Below are 18,253 nucleotides of genomic sequence, written 5' to 3' on the forward strand. Positions count from 1 at the left end.
AGGCGGGTAAGGAGACAATGGGCGATGTGCCCGTGGTGCGAGAGCTTACAGATGTATTCCCCGAGGAGTTGCCAGGGATACCTCCGGAGAGGCAGGTGGAGTTCAGGATCGACCTAGTCCCTGGTGCGGCTCCGATAGCCAAGGCACCATATCGGTTGGCTCCTCCTGAGATGCAGGAGTTGTCTACACAGCTGCAGGAGCTGTTAGACAAAGGATTCATTAGACCGAGTAGTTCACCCTGGGGAGCCCCGATTATGTTTGTGAAAAAGAAGGACGGGTTGCATCGGATGTGTATAGATTATCAAGAGCTGAACAAGGTAACGGTGAAGAACCGTTACCCACTCCCGAGGATTGATGACCTCTTTGACCAACTACAGGGAGCATCTTGATTCTCCAAGATTGATTTACGTTCAGGATATCGTCAGATGAGGGTCAGAGAGGAGGATGTACAGAAGACTGCGTTTCGGACGCGCTATGGCCACTACGAATTTGTGGTGATGCCCTTCGAGCTCACCAATGCTCCTGCCACGTTCATGGACCTCATGAACCGCGTGTGTAGACCGATGTTAGACCGGTCTATGATAGTGTTTATTGATGATATCTTGGTTTACTCCAAGATACAGGAGGAGCACGAGGAGCATCTGCGAGAGGTTTTGGAGACTTTGAGGAGGGAGAACTTGTATGCTAAGTTCTCCAAGTGTGAGTTCTGGTTGCACGAGGTGCAGTTCCTTGGGCATCTTGTCAACCATAATGGGATTTCAGTGGACCCGACCAAAGTGGAGGCCGTGATGAGATGGGAGGTCCCGAAGTCTCCATCTGAGATTCGGAGTTTCCTAGGATTAGTCGGCTACTATAAGAGATGCATCCAGGATTTCTCCAAGATAGTCGTACCCCTGACCAGGCTAACAAGGAAGGTCGTGGTCTTTCGTTGGGGGCCTGAGCAGTAGGCCGCGTTCGAAACACTGAGACAGATATTGTGTGAGGCGCCAATCTTATCCCCGCCAGAGGGCATGGAGGATTTTTTTGTGTACTGCGATGCGTCCATCTCAGGTTTGGGCGCAATATTGATGCAGAGAGGGCATGTCATCGCCTACGCGTCGAGGCAGCTGAAGCCTCACGAAGCGAACTACCCGACACTTGATTTGGAGTTGGGGGATGTTGTGTTTGCCCTCAAGATCTGGCGACATTACCTCTATGGGGTTCGCTGTACCATCTACACGGACCATAAGAGTTTAAGGTACCTCATGGATCAGCCGAATCTAAACATGAGGCAGCGTCGGTGGATGGACGTGGTAAAGGATTACGATTGCGAGATCCTTCACCATTCGGGGAAGGCCAATGTGGTGGCCGACGCGCTTAGCCGCAAGGCAGCGTCGGTCAGGGATATCTGTCTGAGGATGACAGTGGTGACTCTGCTATTGGAGCGGATTCGGGAGGCCCAGCAGAAGGCCGTGAAGGAGGAACATCGGAAGAGCGAGCGGATCGTGGGGTAGGTTTCCTCCTTCGACTATGACAGCCGAGGATTACTAACAATAAATCGTAGGGTGTGGTTGCCATACCACGGGAGTGTGAGCCAGGTTCTAATGGAAGAGGCGCACAAATCTCGGTTCTCCATTCATCCCAGGGTGACGAAGATGTATAGAGATCTTCGTCTGGATTATTGGTGGCCCTACATGAAGCGGGATGTGGCATGGTTCGTGGAGCGGTGCTTGACCTGCAGGAAGGTCAAGGCTGAGCATCAGAGACCTCACGGCAAGATGCAGCCGTTGGATATTCTGCTGTGGAAATGGGAAGACATCACGATGGATTTTATCACCAAGCTTCCCAGGACCGCGTGGGGAGTGGATTCGATCTGGGTGATCGTCGATCGATTGACAAAGAGCGCCCATTTTATCCCGATTCAGGAGAGCATCTCGGCCGAGAAGTTGGCCAACATATATATCCGGGAGGTGGTGGCACGGCACGGTGTGCCAATTTCTGTGATTTCAGATAGGGATGTGCGGTTCACTTCCAGGTTTTGGAAGAAGTTTCATGACGAGCTGGGTACTCGTTTGCATTTTAGCACCGCCTTTCATCCGCAGACGGATGGTCAGAACGAACGGACCATCCAGACCCTGGAGGATATGTTGCGAGCATGCGTGTTAGATTTCGGAGGTAGTTGGGATACCTACCTTCCATTGGCAGAGTTCTCCTATAACAATAGTTATCATGCGAGCATTGACCGTCCTCCCTTCAAGATGCTGTATGGGAGGAAGTGCAGGACCCCGATATGTTAGGGCGAGGTTGGCCAAAGGGTAATGGGGAGCACTGAGGTAGTGCTCAAGACGACACAGAAGATTCAGCAGGTTCGGAGCAGGCTTCAGACTGCTCAGAGTCAGCAGAAAAGCTATGCCGATAAGCGCCGATCATACCTGGAGTTCTAGGTCAGGGATATGGTTCTCCTGAAGGTGTCGCCATGGGAGAGCGTTATCCGATTCAGGAAGCGGGGCAAGTTGGGCCCCAGGTACATTGGACCGTTCAGGGTTATAGCCCGGGTGGGCAAGGTGGCGTATAGGTTGGATCTACCAACCGAACTCAGCCAGATCCACAGCACTTTCCACGTCTCCCAGCTGCGGAAGTGCCTGGTGGACAACTCAGCATTGGTACCCTTAGAGGATATTCAGGTCGATGGCAGTCTGAATTACATTGAGCGGCTAGTAGCAATCCTCGACCGGAAGTCGAAGGATCTGAGGAACAAGAGAGTGGAACTCGTGAAAGTGCAATGGCAACACCGGAAGGGGTCGGAGTGGACTTAGGAACCGGTGGACAAGATGATGGGGCATTACCCCGATCTGTTTCAGGATCGAGCAACAGACTTCGAGGACGAAGTCTAAAATAAGTGGGGGAGATTTGTAGCACCTGGTTCTTGGTACGTATTCTTTTATTAATTCTTTAAAATATTTTGCATTTTGGACTTGGACTCGGCGAGTTGAAGGACCAACTCGCCGAGTAGAAGCGGGATGAGACGCGGGGTTTAAGAAGTGGACTTGACGAGTCGGGTCCCGGACTCGGCGAGTAGGCCATGTCTGGACAAAAACCCTGATCCGAGGGTTTGCACCCTATTTAAACACCTTAACTCGGCCTCCTTCGTCCCGTTTGCTCCCAGAAGACCCCCATGGCAAACCCTAGCCGTTATTGCAACAATCTAAGGCATTTGGAGTGATTTTGTTACTTTTGTGATCCAAGGAAGGAAGGAAAAGCTTAAAGGATCAAGAGGAGGCTAGAGGGATCCGATTTTGGAGCATCATTTGCAGTCTACAGAAGGTATAAAGTCTATACCTTGTTTGTTCTTTTGATAGATCCCATTTTGTGGAGTTTTAGGGCTTTTCTAAGCCATTTTGGTCACCAACCATGATTGCAAGCATGGTTGGGGGGTTGATGTTTCAGATCTAGGTCCTTAGAGGGGTTGCAAGTCAGAAAGGAATGGCTTTTGCACTCAAAGAAGGCCCCATGCATTGTAAGAGCTTGTTTTAGGACCTTTTGAGCTTAAAGTCCCATGCAAGCACGTAAAGGTTGTAACTTTACGTGCTAGATCGATTGTAGAAGCATAGATCTATCTTTTGATAAAGGGTTGTAAATCATAAATCGAAGATTTAGTGAGAAGATGTGGCCGATTTGAAGAGTCCATCCTTGGACTCGGCGAGTCCAAGGTTTCTGTCCCATATCAGTTGAGGGTCAAAAGGACCCAGTTGAGTGTGGAAAGGTTTGAGGGAGTCCCGGGGAGTGACCCAATCCTCTGGGCCAAGCCATTGTTCTGGAAATTCATGGGACTCGGCGAGTGCATGAACAGACTCGACGAGTCCAATTCAATCTTCTTAACGATGAAGATGAACTCGACGAGTTGTTCATACAACTCGGCGAGTCAGATGAAGATTCAGTCAATGTTCAATTAGAAGAAAAACTCGTCGAGTCATCGCCTAACTCGACAAGTAGAGACGGGTATAAGGACAAATGGAAGAATAGGGATTCGGCGAGTTGGCGAACCAACTCGGCGAGTCAGGTCAACTGGAAGTTGACTTTGACCTTGATTTGGTCAGGGGTAAAATGGTCACTTTACCCTAAGAACAGTTAGCAGTGTATGACCAAGTGTTTTGTGGGAATTATAGCCGGAGGGTTTCCGGAGCAGCAGCGGCAACAATCAAAGGATTCCCGCACAGATCAGCAGCTACTACGAGGTGAGTTACCTTCCAGTAGCGGTGGGTCTACGACCACAATGTTGGCCCACCAGTAGGAGTCGTATGTTAGATGATTGTCTTTGTGATATTCATCTAGGTTTGCTACCACCTGATATGTTATATGTTGGCATGATATGTTATATGTGATAGTAGTAGAGTTCGGTTATTAGGACCGAATGGTAGGTCAGACACCCCAGATATGTCTGACAGCACGTGATGATATGTTTATATGCTGGCATGATATGTTATATGTGATAGTGATAGTAAGAGGGGAATAGTCCCCAAGTTCGGTTGTTAGGACCGAAGGGTAGTTCGGACACCCCAGATATGTCTGATAATATGTTTATGTTATGATATATGTGATAGTAGCAGTAGGGGTGGAATAGTCCCCGGGGGTCAGTTGTTAGGACCGACGGGAAGGTCAGAACCCCAGAATGGCTTGACACGGGTAGGACGACACCCCAGAATGGCCGTAAGGTAGGTCGGCGCCCCAGAATGGCCGTACCGGGTAGGTCGGGCACCCCAGAATTGCCTGGCAGTATGTATGTTATGTGTTTGTATGGTATGTGGTACGATGGGGGAACTCACTAAGCTTCATGCTTACAGTTTTCAGTTTTGGTTTCAGGTACCTCTTCAGCGAAGGGGAAGGAGCTGGCGCGGTAGCGGCACATCAGACACACACATTATTTTCCGCACTATGAGTTATTCTGGTATTTGCACTCTGACATTATTATGTATTTACGATTCGGTTTTAGACACGAGACATGTTTTTATGAAATGATATGATCGGTTGATATTTTGTTACAAATGTTTTGCAAATCACTTAATCAAAAATGAAATTTTTGGACGTGAAATTTGGTCATTACAGTAGACCACCATGCCATGGGAAAACCGTTGTCACACCATGGTCTAAGATAAACTAGTCGCGAGCCTCACTTTTGCCATGTTATGGCCAACTCCTTGCCACGTCATGGTAAGGGACTGGTCAGTCACGATTTAAAAGCTCACCACGCTGTGACCAGCTCTTGGTTACGCCGTGGTTTGCATGGAATGTTCAACTTTCTAATATGCTCTTAATTCATTAAGACCAACCCTTAAGCTTCCCATTAGGCTAAGTCACACTAAGACGAGCCATAAAATCATAGGTTTATGAGCTTAAACACTCCATGCAAGTTCTACTCCATTTTAGGTAATAAAAAAAGTAAAATGTGCCCTTGATTCAATGCATGGCACTAAAACACACTTAGGGTTTAGATCCAAAAGACGAAGCTCCCTATAGACTCATAGGATTGACAAAGTTGTAGGCTTTATCTGATGTTCTTTTCTCCATGTCCATTAAAACCATAAAAAGGGACTAAAAGCATAAAATATACAAGATGTATGAAGTTAAACCATCAAGATAAAAACTTGATTACTCACAAGGGTCCAGGAGATGCACAAGGTGTTGGACTTCTTCAAGAATCACTCTCAAGCTCCAAAGGATGATACTCTTCCTTCAAGAATGCAACCAAACACACAAAAAGGCTTAAAGAAGAAAAATGTGGCTATGGTTTTGGGATAACACTCCAGAAGGAATGGAGGTTGGGGTAGAAGGAAACCCTAGTCCTATCATTCCTTAAATAGGGCTCAATATCCGAGCCATACAATTTTAAGCCCATAACGTCGCCACGTTGTGGTAGAAAAGGACACCACACCTTGGTGACAAGGCGATCACCACGCTGTGGTAAACTTATCACCACGTCTTGGTTTGGGCCAAATGACCAAATCCTAGTCTGTGACTTAATACTCAAGATATATGTTTGTACCAGAATTCAAGTGTTACAAAATATCAAACTGAGCAAGATTGATACCAAGCAAGATTGATACCAGTGACAACTCCACCAACATGATGACAAGGCCAATCCCAACCATTTTTTCCTCATGTTTGGATTGTATTCAAGTTTAAGTCCTTAGGGACTTTTGGCACTTTATGTTGTTCAATTTCCCATGAAGGATGAAGGTTATTTTTGTTGAATATTTGCTTCATCTCAAAGTGGAGGTTGTTGGTTAGGGGGAACAGTACAAGGAAACACATTGCGTGGTTGTGTGAACCACACTCTGGAACAACACACCCTGGGTGCGGTTTATCCCCAAGCGGTTCTCTTTCCCTGCACTTTCTCTCCTCTGATTAACCAATAGCTAAAAAATGGTATTCACATCTCTTTCTCCCCATCTACTGTAGGATTCAAGATGCTCGAGGGGTTTGAGTATACATTTTTAAGAGACTTTCATGTAAGCCAATGAATAAGGCTTTAGACCAAAGTTTTTATTTGTTCTGTCTTGCCTGTAGCTACTCGCTAGGCTGGCTTGTTTAATGAGATTTGTGCTGTTAAAAAAAAGAACAAAGTTCTTATTTATTTTATTCACATCTATTTCTCCCCATCTACTGTAGGATTCAAGAAAGAGACATGTAAGCCTCTCCTTTATAAACAATTTAATCATAATGCCTTGTAGATTTCCGTTTTAGGTTTCATTCAACTTTTTGTGTTCTGCATCTGAGATTTTATGTGTTCATAGTGTTCTTCATAGTAAAACAAAATACAGTCTAATATTTTCCAACCTCAGTAAATTTCAATTCAACATGTCCTATTTGTAAGAAGTTGCCAAGCATTTAAAAAACTGAAAATATTATAACTTTTGAATTTGTATGGGTTCATCCATGACTCTTATACAACACGATAATAAGTTCTAATTTGTATGGAATCTTACGATATTAAAAAACCATACAACATGTCTTATTAAAAATATAATAAGATGAAAACTCTCAATTTAAAGATTCTCTGGATATTTAAACATATTGAATGATGGATTAGCAATGCCAACTCCACCATCAACAAACAGATTTTGCCCGCTAATATATTGTGCATCGTCACTCACCAGAAAAAGGGCAGCCTTAGCAACATCATCAGTTCTGAGTGTCACTCCCTTAAGATTCCCAAGTAAGTTCAACGCATTTTCTAATGCTTCCGCTTCAAGCCCTACGAAACTTGTTGTTAGTGGTGTCACCATTCCATAAGGTGACAAACAATTGACTCGAATACCATATTGTCCAAGTTCCACCGCTAGATTCTTTGTTAGACCAACGACAGCATGTTTTGCACAACAGTAAGCATGTGAGGCTGCGCCACCTATATTTGAAGCTAGGCTAGACGTTGATATTATTGACCCCCCTCGTGCTGGAACCATAACCCTAGCAGCATGTTTCATGCTTAGAAAAACACCTGTTATATTGACACTAAGCACACGCTCAAAGTCTGTCTTTTCATTATCAACGATACGTGGCTTGTTAGGATCTGCTATCCCCGCATTGCAAAACATGATGTCAAGTTTTCCGTATGTGGAAACTGCAGTATCTACAGCGTTTTTGACATGTTCTTCATTGGTTACATCACAATGGACATATATGGAGTTTGATGTGCCTATGGCCTCACAAACTGCTTGACCAAGTTGGTCTTGGATGTCTGCAATGACAACTTTTGCTCCATGTTCGGCAAATAATTTTGCACTACGCTCACCGATTCCGCTTGCAGCTCCGGTGATCATTGCCACCTTGCCTTCTAGCCTATAAATAGAGTTTAAAATTTTTCATGTACGTGTTTAATCTGTTAAATCTGTACTATTCATGTTAAATCTGTAAACAATATATAAAATTTCTGAAAGGTTTTGTAAGGTTTTGCTGAATCAAATCTACTCTGCTTTTTAATATTTTCTGTTGCAAAGAAAAGATCCCTTCCCTTTCTTGTTTCAAGAATAATGAATATGAAGTCATCGAGGTTGCAGGTACTACTCTTGATATACAGGACTTACGAAACAACAATCTTCAAACACAAAGAAACCATTGTTTATAAAATACAAAGAATACTAATTAAAGATATTTTACATGACTTATAATAATAACATTTAAATAAGTTTACATTTTATTTCCTGTTCATATTAGTTATATATATGTTCAACAATTTCTCCTATACGATATACATATATGCTAAAATAAGTCAACTAACATAAACGGTTGAATTAATAATCTGATTGAAGAAAACGAATCGCTATAAATACATACCTTCTTGTAGAACTCGTCATTGAGAGAGAGAGAGAGAGAGAGAGAGAGAGAGAGAGAGAGAGAGAGAGAGAGAGAGAGAGAGAGAGAGAGAGAGAGAGAGAGAGAGAGAGAGATGGCTTCAGTGGATAAGAAAACTTAAAAGGGTTATATAGCGACATATGAATATAAATATTACTTAAATTTGTTGTTTGGCAATAAGTTTTTAACACCAAACCCACTTGATTACTTATACACACAGATTATAAAATTAAAATAAATAAACAAAAACAACAAACAAATAAAAAAATAACGATTTTTAGATGGAATAAACATAAAATCAAATTGCAACTTAATAAAACATTGGGTGGCTGGTGGAGATATTATAATAATCCAAACATGATACCTTTCTTATGATGTTAAAGTGGGTTTTACCACCATTGTACCCGCATAGCATATCTTCGCAAATAAAAAAAAATGATATTTTTTACAAAATGTTTGTCGTATAAAAGAAAACTAGATTATGACCCGCGTTAAACTCGTGGAACACATAAATAAAATGTAAATTTATATAGATATTACAAAATAATTATAAAAAACGTAGGGTTATTGGTGTTATTGAAATGTGTAGAAATTATACTAAAATAGGTAAATATATATATAGCGTTAAATGACCTTTTTATAGACAACATTTTTTGTTTTATTAGTTCAATGACCTTGTTTGTCACATATAAGTACCTTCAAACATTTTTTACTTGTGACACGGAAAACAACTATATATCGTCAACCATGCGTGAAAATGAGTCTACACAAGTATAATCCAACATTTAACAATGTATTTTCAAAATACATTGTTATTTTATGGCTATATTGCAAAATATAACTGTTTATTTCAAAAAATAACAACTTATTTATGTTCTTTCAAAATGAACCATATAAAACCCCCCACAATATTTAATATAAAGAAACTATAACCAATAAATCTGCAACGAAGCTAACCATCTCCCTCCACTTCATCTCTAATATCATATCTTTTTTTTCCTTAATCTAAGTTATTGTCACTATCACCGACAATGTTAAGATTCATTGATAGCTTTTTTTTTATTTTATGGATAATATGACAGAAATCATTTATCAGATCCATCATTTATGTTTATATCTTCGTTTTTTTGTTGATTTTTATATGCCTTCTTCGGTTTACCACCATCTTTTTTTTTTCAGGCTCCTTTTTTTATGAAATAACATTTTTTTTGTGAAATTCTTTCTACGGTTTTGAGTATGTGCAGGTATGTTGATTTTTTTTGAAGTAAAGAAAGTAGGGTTTTTGTTTGATGTTGGTTCCTAGGTTTGGTTCTTATTTTTTGTGATTTCTCATAATCCATTGCGTTTTATTTTTCATATTTATCTACAATCTTTATGTATAGAATACTTTATCCATATAGCCATTCACTATAGAGTTTAATGAAGGAAAAAAGAAACACCCCTTTAGTTTTATTTACTTTGCAAATTATCGAGCCTCCATGTAAAGCTTACAACATAATGAAAAAAAAAACAAAAACCCTTATTAGGTAAATGCCAATTACGATTCTACCCCTTTTCCTCTTGTAACAATTATCTCACTTCAAAACATCTACTTTTGTGTTCCAGCATATTATTGATAGCATGAAAGATCCAAGCATTGTTGCATTTTGGTTCAACACAATGCCTCAAATTATGGGAGAATTTAAATATAGTGATGAGGTCAAACATAAAATATGGTGGTAATACAAGGTTCTTCTATTTCTTATTTATTTATTTACTTATTTTTTAATTCAACTTTATTACGAAATTAAATAGCTTCTTTTGTTGATATTAGTGTTTCTTATTTAGAAAAATATGCGATATGATCAACTTCGTGATGCTATAGCAATGAGAAAACTTGGATGAGCAGGAAGTGAGATAAGTTTATAATTTATTAACTTCAATGAGAAATTAATTAATTACAATTTTGTTATTGAATTTGAAATACAACAGAGATTATATCAATGGATCCTGAACATGCAAGAAATGATCTAGTGGTAGTAAAGAACATTCCTTACTATAAAGCAAAGAGCAAATTAGGGGCAGAAGTGATGAAGCTCAATCTACCACCATGACCTCAAAACAAGGGGGGGAGGGGGGGGGATCAGTATAAACAAAAGTTTTTTCATTTATTTTTAGTGATTTACATATTTGGTCCCTGTGTTTAGTTGATTTTTTTTTGTTTTGGTCCCTAAAAGAATTAGGTTGTAGTTTTTGGACCTTGTTTTACTGTTTCATAAAACTTTTATGATTGCCTAAGTTAACAGCCTAGCTATTAGTTTTTTTTAAATCACCATTTTGCCTTTGAACCAAAACTAAAAAACATATAGCATAACAACAAAATTTATATTTTCGTTTTTTTTTTCTTTTTTTTTTTACTTAAGTTTAGAGTAGATTACATTTTTGGTCCTTGAGTATACTTGGTTTTTTTTCAGAAGGTTCTGCGGGGCGTTTTTGGTATTTCAGGGTCAAATGCTGACTCAAGTTGAGTGCACACTTCTATTATACCGAGCATTTTTACCTGCCCATGTATGGTACCGATTCTTTTTGAAAAAAAAAATACAGAAGCCTATTTTCATCTTTCACAACATGCTTATATTTAACTTTAAAGCTCACATAAATTGTTAAGAATGTATATTTCTTATTCTTATTTTGTAAGTACCGGAGACATAAAAAAACTTTCTGATGAGGGCGTTCATGTCTTTTGTACAACCCGTCTGTTATATTATGTCATGTCATCTCTTGTCTTGTCTATTAATTTTTTACAAAGGTATACAGACATGTAATTTATTTTTATTGAAACTACATGTTTATTGTTTATTCATTGCCTTTCTTATGATTGTTTATACAACTTAGCATCAGAAAAATAATTTAATTTCAATTGCCGGCAACAATAAAGTAATTTAATTTCAATTGTCGGCAACAATGGTATGTAGCCTTCACAATAAAAAAAAGTTGAAATTAGAGCTTACCTTCGTTGATGAGTGCCGATCCATATATCTATTACATGATGAATGAAAACAAATCCCTTTCCAAGTGAAGATTTCTCTGAGGATGGTGTAGGTGACGATGGCAGCAAGTGGTTCAAGCGGCCTCTTTGGTCGGTGGAAGTGTTTGGAGACGTTTGGTGAAGGTGGGTTTTAATAGGGTAAATAAGAAATTGATTCCTAAAATAAAGAGATATTAATAATTAATAAAATTAAATATGGTAAAGATTACTATTATACCCTTTAACAATTTAATAATTATTTAATATTTGTTAATTTTTTATTGGTGCATTGAGGAACATAATATTTGTTAAAAACATTTGAACCTATCTTATATATATATATATATATATATATATATATATATATATATATATATATATATATATATATATATATATATATATATATATATATATATATATATATATATGACAAAACTGCAAAAATGGTCATGTGGTATGCATTTTTTTGGGGTTTTAGTCCAAACTATGACTTTTTTGGATTGGTGGTCCTTTAGCCATGTTTGTACGTAGATTTGGTCCCTCGTAAAATTGAAATGACTATAATACCCTTATGATATATTTTTTTTATTTTTTTCTATTTAATTTAAATGAAAAAAATAATAATTTATTTGGGCCCACCCCTCTCTCTCTCTCTCTCTCTCTCTCTCTCTCTCTTTCTCTAGAAACACACACACAAGATCCCCACCCCTAATCTTCTCCAGCCGAACCATTCACCTTCATCGCTCTTTCTTCACCCCACATCTCCGTCTTCTTCTCTGATTTAACCTTGCCTCATCCCTGGTCTCTGTTATCGTCTAGAGTCATCTATCCACGGGAAAAGGGAACGATATCCCTAAATTATCCCCATCTAATCATCCATTGATTGACTGTTGCTGATCCAAACCTCCCACCATTGGCGTTTGCAGCAATCTGGAGACGATTTCTCTCCCTCTGCATCACCATCGAATCCAAAGGAAATCAGCCCTTATCATCATCTCATACCTACAACTTGATACATGCTTATCAATTTTACAAAGAAAGAAGAAAGAGACGTTGGATCTCCATCTTTTTCCCATCTTCTCGTTTAAAATCAAATAAGAAAAAGAGGATCGTTGAGAGCTGCGATCGAAAACACATACACACACACACACCAATTAATCGATCCAGCTAAGATAAAGAAAGGATATTCATGGTTCGATTTCACATGTAAAATCAATTTCAGATTCAAAATATGAAAAACCAAAAGAAGAATCCAGTTTGAGGATATTGATTTCAAATGGGTTTACATACCCTTTTTGTGTTCTTTACTGTGTGTTTTTCAGTTTGAGGATATTGATTTCATATGGGAACACATTTTCTGATTTCAACAATAAGTAAAAAGGGCAACATATGATTTGTTTGTCGTTGCAATGAGTGAAGATGGAGATTTGGAAGGGAACATAGTGGACAAGAGTGAATGATTTGGGATGTAGAGAACCCACTGAAGTGAAATGGAAAACGAGGGTTTCTTGATGATGACGGGGAGAGAGAGAGAGAGAGAGAGAGAGAGAGAGAAAGAGGTGGACCTAGTCTTATATTTAATAATTACAATAATTTTAAAAAGTGAAAAAAATGAAAGTTAAATTCATTAAGGGTATAATAGTCTTTTAAGTTTGGGCAGGGACCAAAACTGCATGTAAACTAGCTCAAAAGGACCATCAATCCAAAAAAGTCGAGGTTTGGACTAAAACCCCAAAAAATGCATACCATAGGGACCATTTTTGCAATTTTCTCTCTCTCTCTCTCTCTCTCTCTATATATATATATATATATATATATATATATATATATATATATATATATATAGTTAGTTAGTTAGTTAGTTAGTTAGTTTCATGTAAGACAAATGGATTTTGTGAGACAAATTGACCAAATCTTGACCACTCATCTCAAATAATTAATGGTTAGGAATAAAACATAAAAATATTATAAAAATGTTGATGTACGCTGTCACAATTTTGAAAATATGTCAAAGTTTGTGATTAACTATACACCTAGAAGGATAGTCCTGTCATTTTGCACTCAAATCATGTGAGAGCTGATTCTTTTCTTCCCAGTCGTGATTTGCTTCTTCTTTCTCCTCTAAACTTTTCTTGATCTGGATTTTTCTCAAGCATGATTCCATAGAATATGAAATCGATCCAAATCTTCTTCCACAAAACCCTAGAAATCTGCCCTATCAACGAGAACTCGCAACAAAAAACCCAAGTTTGGTTCTGTATCAATTCAACGAAAGTCCATAGTCGCATCCCTAATTAACTAGATTTATTTCTTTAGTACATCGATTTATTCAGATCAAACATCGATCGTGGTTGTTTCAAACACAAAAACCTCTCAAAATGGGAAAATTACCTCTGGTACAGTTTTTCTGATTTTAGATTTTGATAAATTAGATTTTATCTTCTCTGAATAACTTAATAGTATATGAAATGACTCTTCGATTAATAGTTTGTTTAACTTGTTATGTTATTTTGTTGATTAACCACATAATCTAACACTACATTAGCAAACTAAGGTTTGACATAGTAATATTATGTTTTGATGAAAATATGGTTTTTAGTTTAATATGCTTTGTAATGGAATCTATTAATTTTATGCTTGTGATTATAATACGTTTTGAGAATCTGAAGATTTGTTATTCTATTTTGTCATAATCGAATTCATCTCTCTGTATTTCTAGTCTGACAATATCAAATTTAGATTCATATTCTAGATAATATAGATTCTAAATTGTCTTTTGTAATAGGATTCAAGAAGTTGTTATTATATTTATTCTAAATTGTGAATTATTTTTCTGAAAATGTTTATTGTAGCTATGGTTTATATTTGTTCTAGGTTCACTATAGCTTAAGTTAGAAATGAACTTGTTTATTGTAGTTTCAGTTAAATTTCTTTTGAAAATTTTTATTGTAGCAATGCTTAGTGTTAAATACACATTTATGCTAGTGAAATTGTTTGTTTAGGTTCGTAGTGGTTATTAACCTAAGGTCTAATTAGGTCTATTCTTTTGTATTTTATGTAATATTAATTCTTTTGTCTAAATTATACTAGATAATACTAATAGAAGTTAAGTAAATGTGTGCATGATAACTTGATATTATACATATTCTTAGTTAATAAGTTAGATCTTGTTTTTTATATAGATGTTATTTTGTTAGAAACTATTTTCTTTAAACCTTTTATGATGATCTAATGTGAAATACTAGACATTGTTGGGTCCATTATGTGTTGCGTCTTGGGCTCGGTCCTTAGCCCAGTTTTGTATCCGGATTGGGTCTGTCCATCCGTGATTTAATTATTAGGGTTTAGTATTTAAAGATGCTTGCATGCATCTTTGTACGTAGTTGTTTAGTCGATCATTCAAAGTGATCATTGATTTTATCGATTATAACCCTAAAAGCCTCTACAGTGGAAGTTCTTCATTGAGCTTTGCTGAGGCGTGAATCTATTGAATCATTCAGCTCATTATTGATTCATTCTCTTGTTTGTTATTCTGTTTGCATTATTCTGATTAACCTGTGTAAGATCTAAACGATCAAAGAGTTTTTCAACTCATCAGACATTATGATTTTGTTAGAAACAACTTGAGTTTAACATTTTTGTTGAAAAATGTGTAATATCTTATTTTACATATTCTTCTTTTGTTGGAAACAATTCTGCTTTGAACCATTTTGTAAAGTATTGTGATAGTACTTGATTAAAAATGAAGAAATGTGATATATTCTGGAATCATGTGTCATATTATGATAATGTAAAATATTTAAAAAAAAACTATGAATTTTAATATATTTAAAATCATTTTTCAATAAACATAGCTACTTAAAATTTAAGAAAAAAAAACTATATTTTTGTATATATTAAGCTAATAATTAACATAGTTTAAGGAAACATATTTTGTTAGAAAACACACATGTATTTCCCTTCTCTTTTCCGTCGGTATGATGGACGGTTTTACGACAAAAATGAATGATTGGTTGACAATGATTCTCCATTCTCAACATTTTTTATTTTCAGAAATGAACTTATATATATATATATATATATATATATATATATATATATATATATATATATATATATATATATATATAATCCGGTAGGAACCCAAAATTTGGTAGGAACCGCGAGTACTATTGTAACGCCCGTAAATCCGGGCTAGTCAATTTAGGGATAATAGGGGTCGAAAATGACTTTTCGGCAAAAGAAGTTGTAGTATATGTTACAAGGTTTCCGTACATATAAAGAACGCCGAAATCCGAGTTATAACGAAGAAGTTATGGCCCGTCGTAGTTTTACGGCAAAACCGACACGGCACCGGGAAGCGTAAAAAGTGAATTTACGATAGAAGACTTTTTAGCCTTAGTTGTCTAAATGAAATTCGTAGAATATGTTAAAACGAGAAAATCCATAAAAAGAACGCCCAAATCTGACTTCGTATGAGGAAGTTATGATTTTTCGAAGTTTCGGCTTAGCAGTGTACAGCCCGAAACTTGAATTTTAGTTCGAGCGGTTTTTGGCTTACGCGACCTAAATGAGAGTTGAAGATCTAATTAATAGGATCTCAAAGATAAAAATATGGACGAAAACGGAGTTCGTATGAAGGAGTTACGAATTCTTCGCGGTCATTTAACAGTCTAAACGCCCCCTACTGTTAAATTTGAGATCGGTCGAGAATTAGCCGATGGAGTCTAAATGAAAGTTGTAGATCTTGTTTTTACCTATGCGTGGAAAAAAATAACGTTGAAAACTGAGCTCTTATGCAAGAGTTATGATTTTTCTAAGTTTGAAGGCTGATACGCGATATTGGATGACGTGGCGCGATCACAGCCATTGCTTTCTCTCCAAGGAAAGCACTCAGATGCTGACACATGGCACCAAATCGGCGAGTAGGTCCTCCTACTCAGCGAGTCCATCAGGAATTCACACTATAAATAGAGGTGCCGGGTTCCATTCATTCTCACACCTTCAAACCCTTCTTTCTCTCTCTAGAACTTCTCTCTAAGCCTCCCTAACCCCCCTAAAAGCCTAGGGAACCTCCCTAGCACCCGAAGGAAGCCCCGAGGCTCCTGGAATCCGGAGAAAAGAGCCTTTCGGCTCAGGAACGCTGCTCCAGTGAAGTCCGGTTTTGCGAAAAACCCGTTGTAAGTGAGTTGTACCTATCATATCTTTAGTATAGCTTATGTTACAATATAGTAATGTTATTAGGACCTTATAAAGAGTATTTGGGCTATTATTATGGGTTATATAAGTATTGTTTAACGCTTATATAATAATAATAATAATAGCTAGACTATTAAATTAGTCTCGTCAAACGTTAGACTAAACTCTAGTGGTAATGATACTAGGTTTCGTCAAGGGATAATTGTTTTAAGAGTAACGAAGTGTTGTCTGAGTGCCGAGTCACCACCTTCCCAGGTGAGTGCATAGTTACTTTCAGCTTACACATAGATATGAAGTATTTTATATAAATTACATGATGTGTGTGCATATTATATGTATACTTGCTATCTATGCTGGATGAATGATTTTATACACGTTTTTAATGATTTAAACTGTATATGTATTTTCTATCTACAAAATGTGTTGGGTAAAACATGGGTAGATGTAATAGTTGTTGTGTGATAAAATAAAATAATGAGAGGCCTCGTTATAGATGTTATTGATGATCCAGTCATCTAGCGGAGTATAGATGACGACCACGGACTATTCTAGACAGTCCAGTAGAACACTAGCAGGCTCGCAACCTGTAGGTGTTTATTCGAACTGTGTGCTTACTTGAACTGTGTGCTCACCAGGTGTACTCCATCCCCCACATGGTTGCCTTTTGGATATCTATTGCTAAGGAATCCCCCTAGCAGTAGTGTCCATCCCGATGATAGTCCTTAGACTAGGTCCCTTGTGTTAGATGTTTTAGGGACGTAATGTAAGGATAACGGCAATGGGTAATTGGGTTGATTGTTTGATGTTTAAACATAATAATTATATTATTGTGGGTTGAAAACCCTATGTACTCACCAGGTTTCCCAACCTGACCCACTCAGTTTATTTATATCACACGTGTTGACATGAAGTCACATTACACTGAGAGATTAAAGAGATGTAGATCACTAATGTAAATATATGTAAGTTCCGTTTATGCTTATGTTTCTGTATTGACGATGACATCCCAAACGTTTTGAAATGAGTAAAATACGTTCCTTCGAAAATGTTTTAATAACGTATTTATCATGTTTTTCTGGGAACAAATTCCGCAACATTTTATGAAAAGAAGTACTCTGATTTTTACAAAGCATAAACAAAATCGGTCATTTCTGACCGTGAAAAACGGGGATGTCACAGTTGGTATCAAAGCATTAGTTTAAGCGAACTAGGAATATGGATTTATTTCTAGACTTAAACTTAGAATGTTAAGCGATGATTGTGAGGTGTGAGCACTAGATTATTTTAGGAATTATGCCTAAAATGCTTTTATGTGCTAAATGCTTTGTGCCTTATATACTATTAGTTATTCGGATCCATGGTCTATTGCCGATTGGATCTGTAAACCTTATGTGTTTAGGATTCTAAACATACGAGTACGATACTAGCATATAAACGTTTCGAAGTGATAAGGATGATTTAAAACGTCTATCCTAAATAAAGATCTGGATTCACCTTACTCGGTGTATAGATCAAGATGGCAAGGACCCGTAGCAGAAACGTAAACGCGAATGGAAATAGGAACCAACCCTCTCAACCTCCAGTGATACAACAAATACCTGTTGTCGAAGAAGTAGCACCTGAGCCAATCACGATGGTCGTTGTGCAAGCGTTGATCTAGATGATGTTGGATCGCCAAATGGAGGAAACAATGTGTTTGTTTCAACAGAGCCGAGA

At 37.8% G+C, this 18,253-nt stretch overlaps 1 protein-coding gene across 1 annotated transcript; it reads right to left on the reverse strand.

Annotated features, from left to right (window-relative positions):
• Positions 1-6,855: 6,855 nt before the first annotated feature.
• On the reverse strand, positions 6,856-8,406 carry LOC111916574 (secoisolariciresinol dehydrogenase). Its single transcript, XM_023912234.3, has 2 exons — positions 8,311-8,406; positions 6,856-7,815 (listed from the first exon to the last, which is right to left on the reverse strand). Exons 1-2 carry the CDS (start codon positions 8,328-8,330, stop codon positions 7,023-7,025), a joined length of 813 nt encoding a protein of 270 aa, XP_023768002.2. The 5' UTR covers positions 8,331-8,406; the 3' UTR covers positions 6,856-7,022.
• Positions 8,407-18,253: the final 9,847 nt, after the last annotated feature.

Source organism: Lactuca sativa, chromosome 1 (genome assembly GCF_002870075.4).
Source record: "Lactuca sativa cultivar Salinas chromosome 1, Lsat_Salinas_v11, whole genome shotgun sequence".
Classification (NCBI taxonomy): Eukaryota; Viridiplantae; Streptophyta; class Magnoliopsida; order Asterales; family Asteraceae; genus Lactuca; species Lactuca sativa.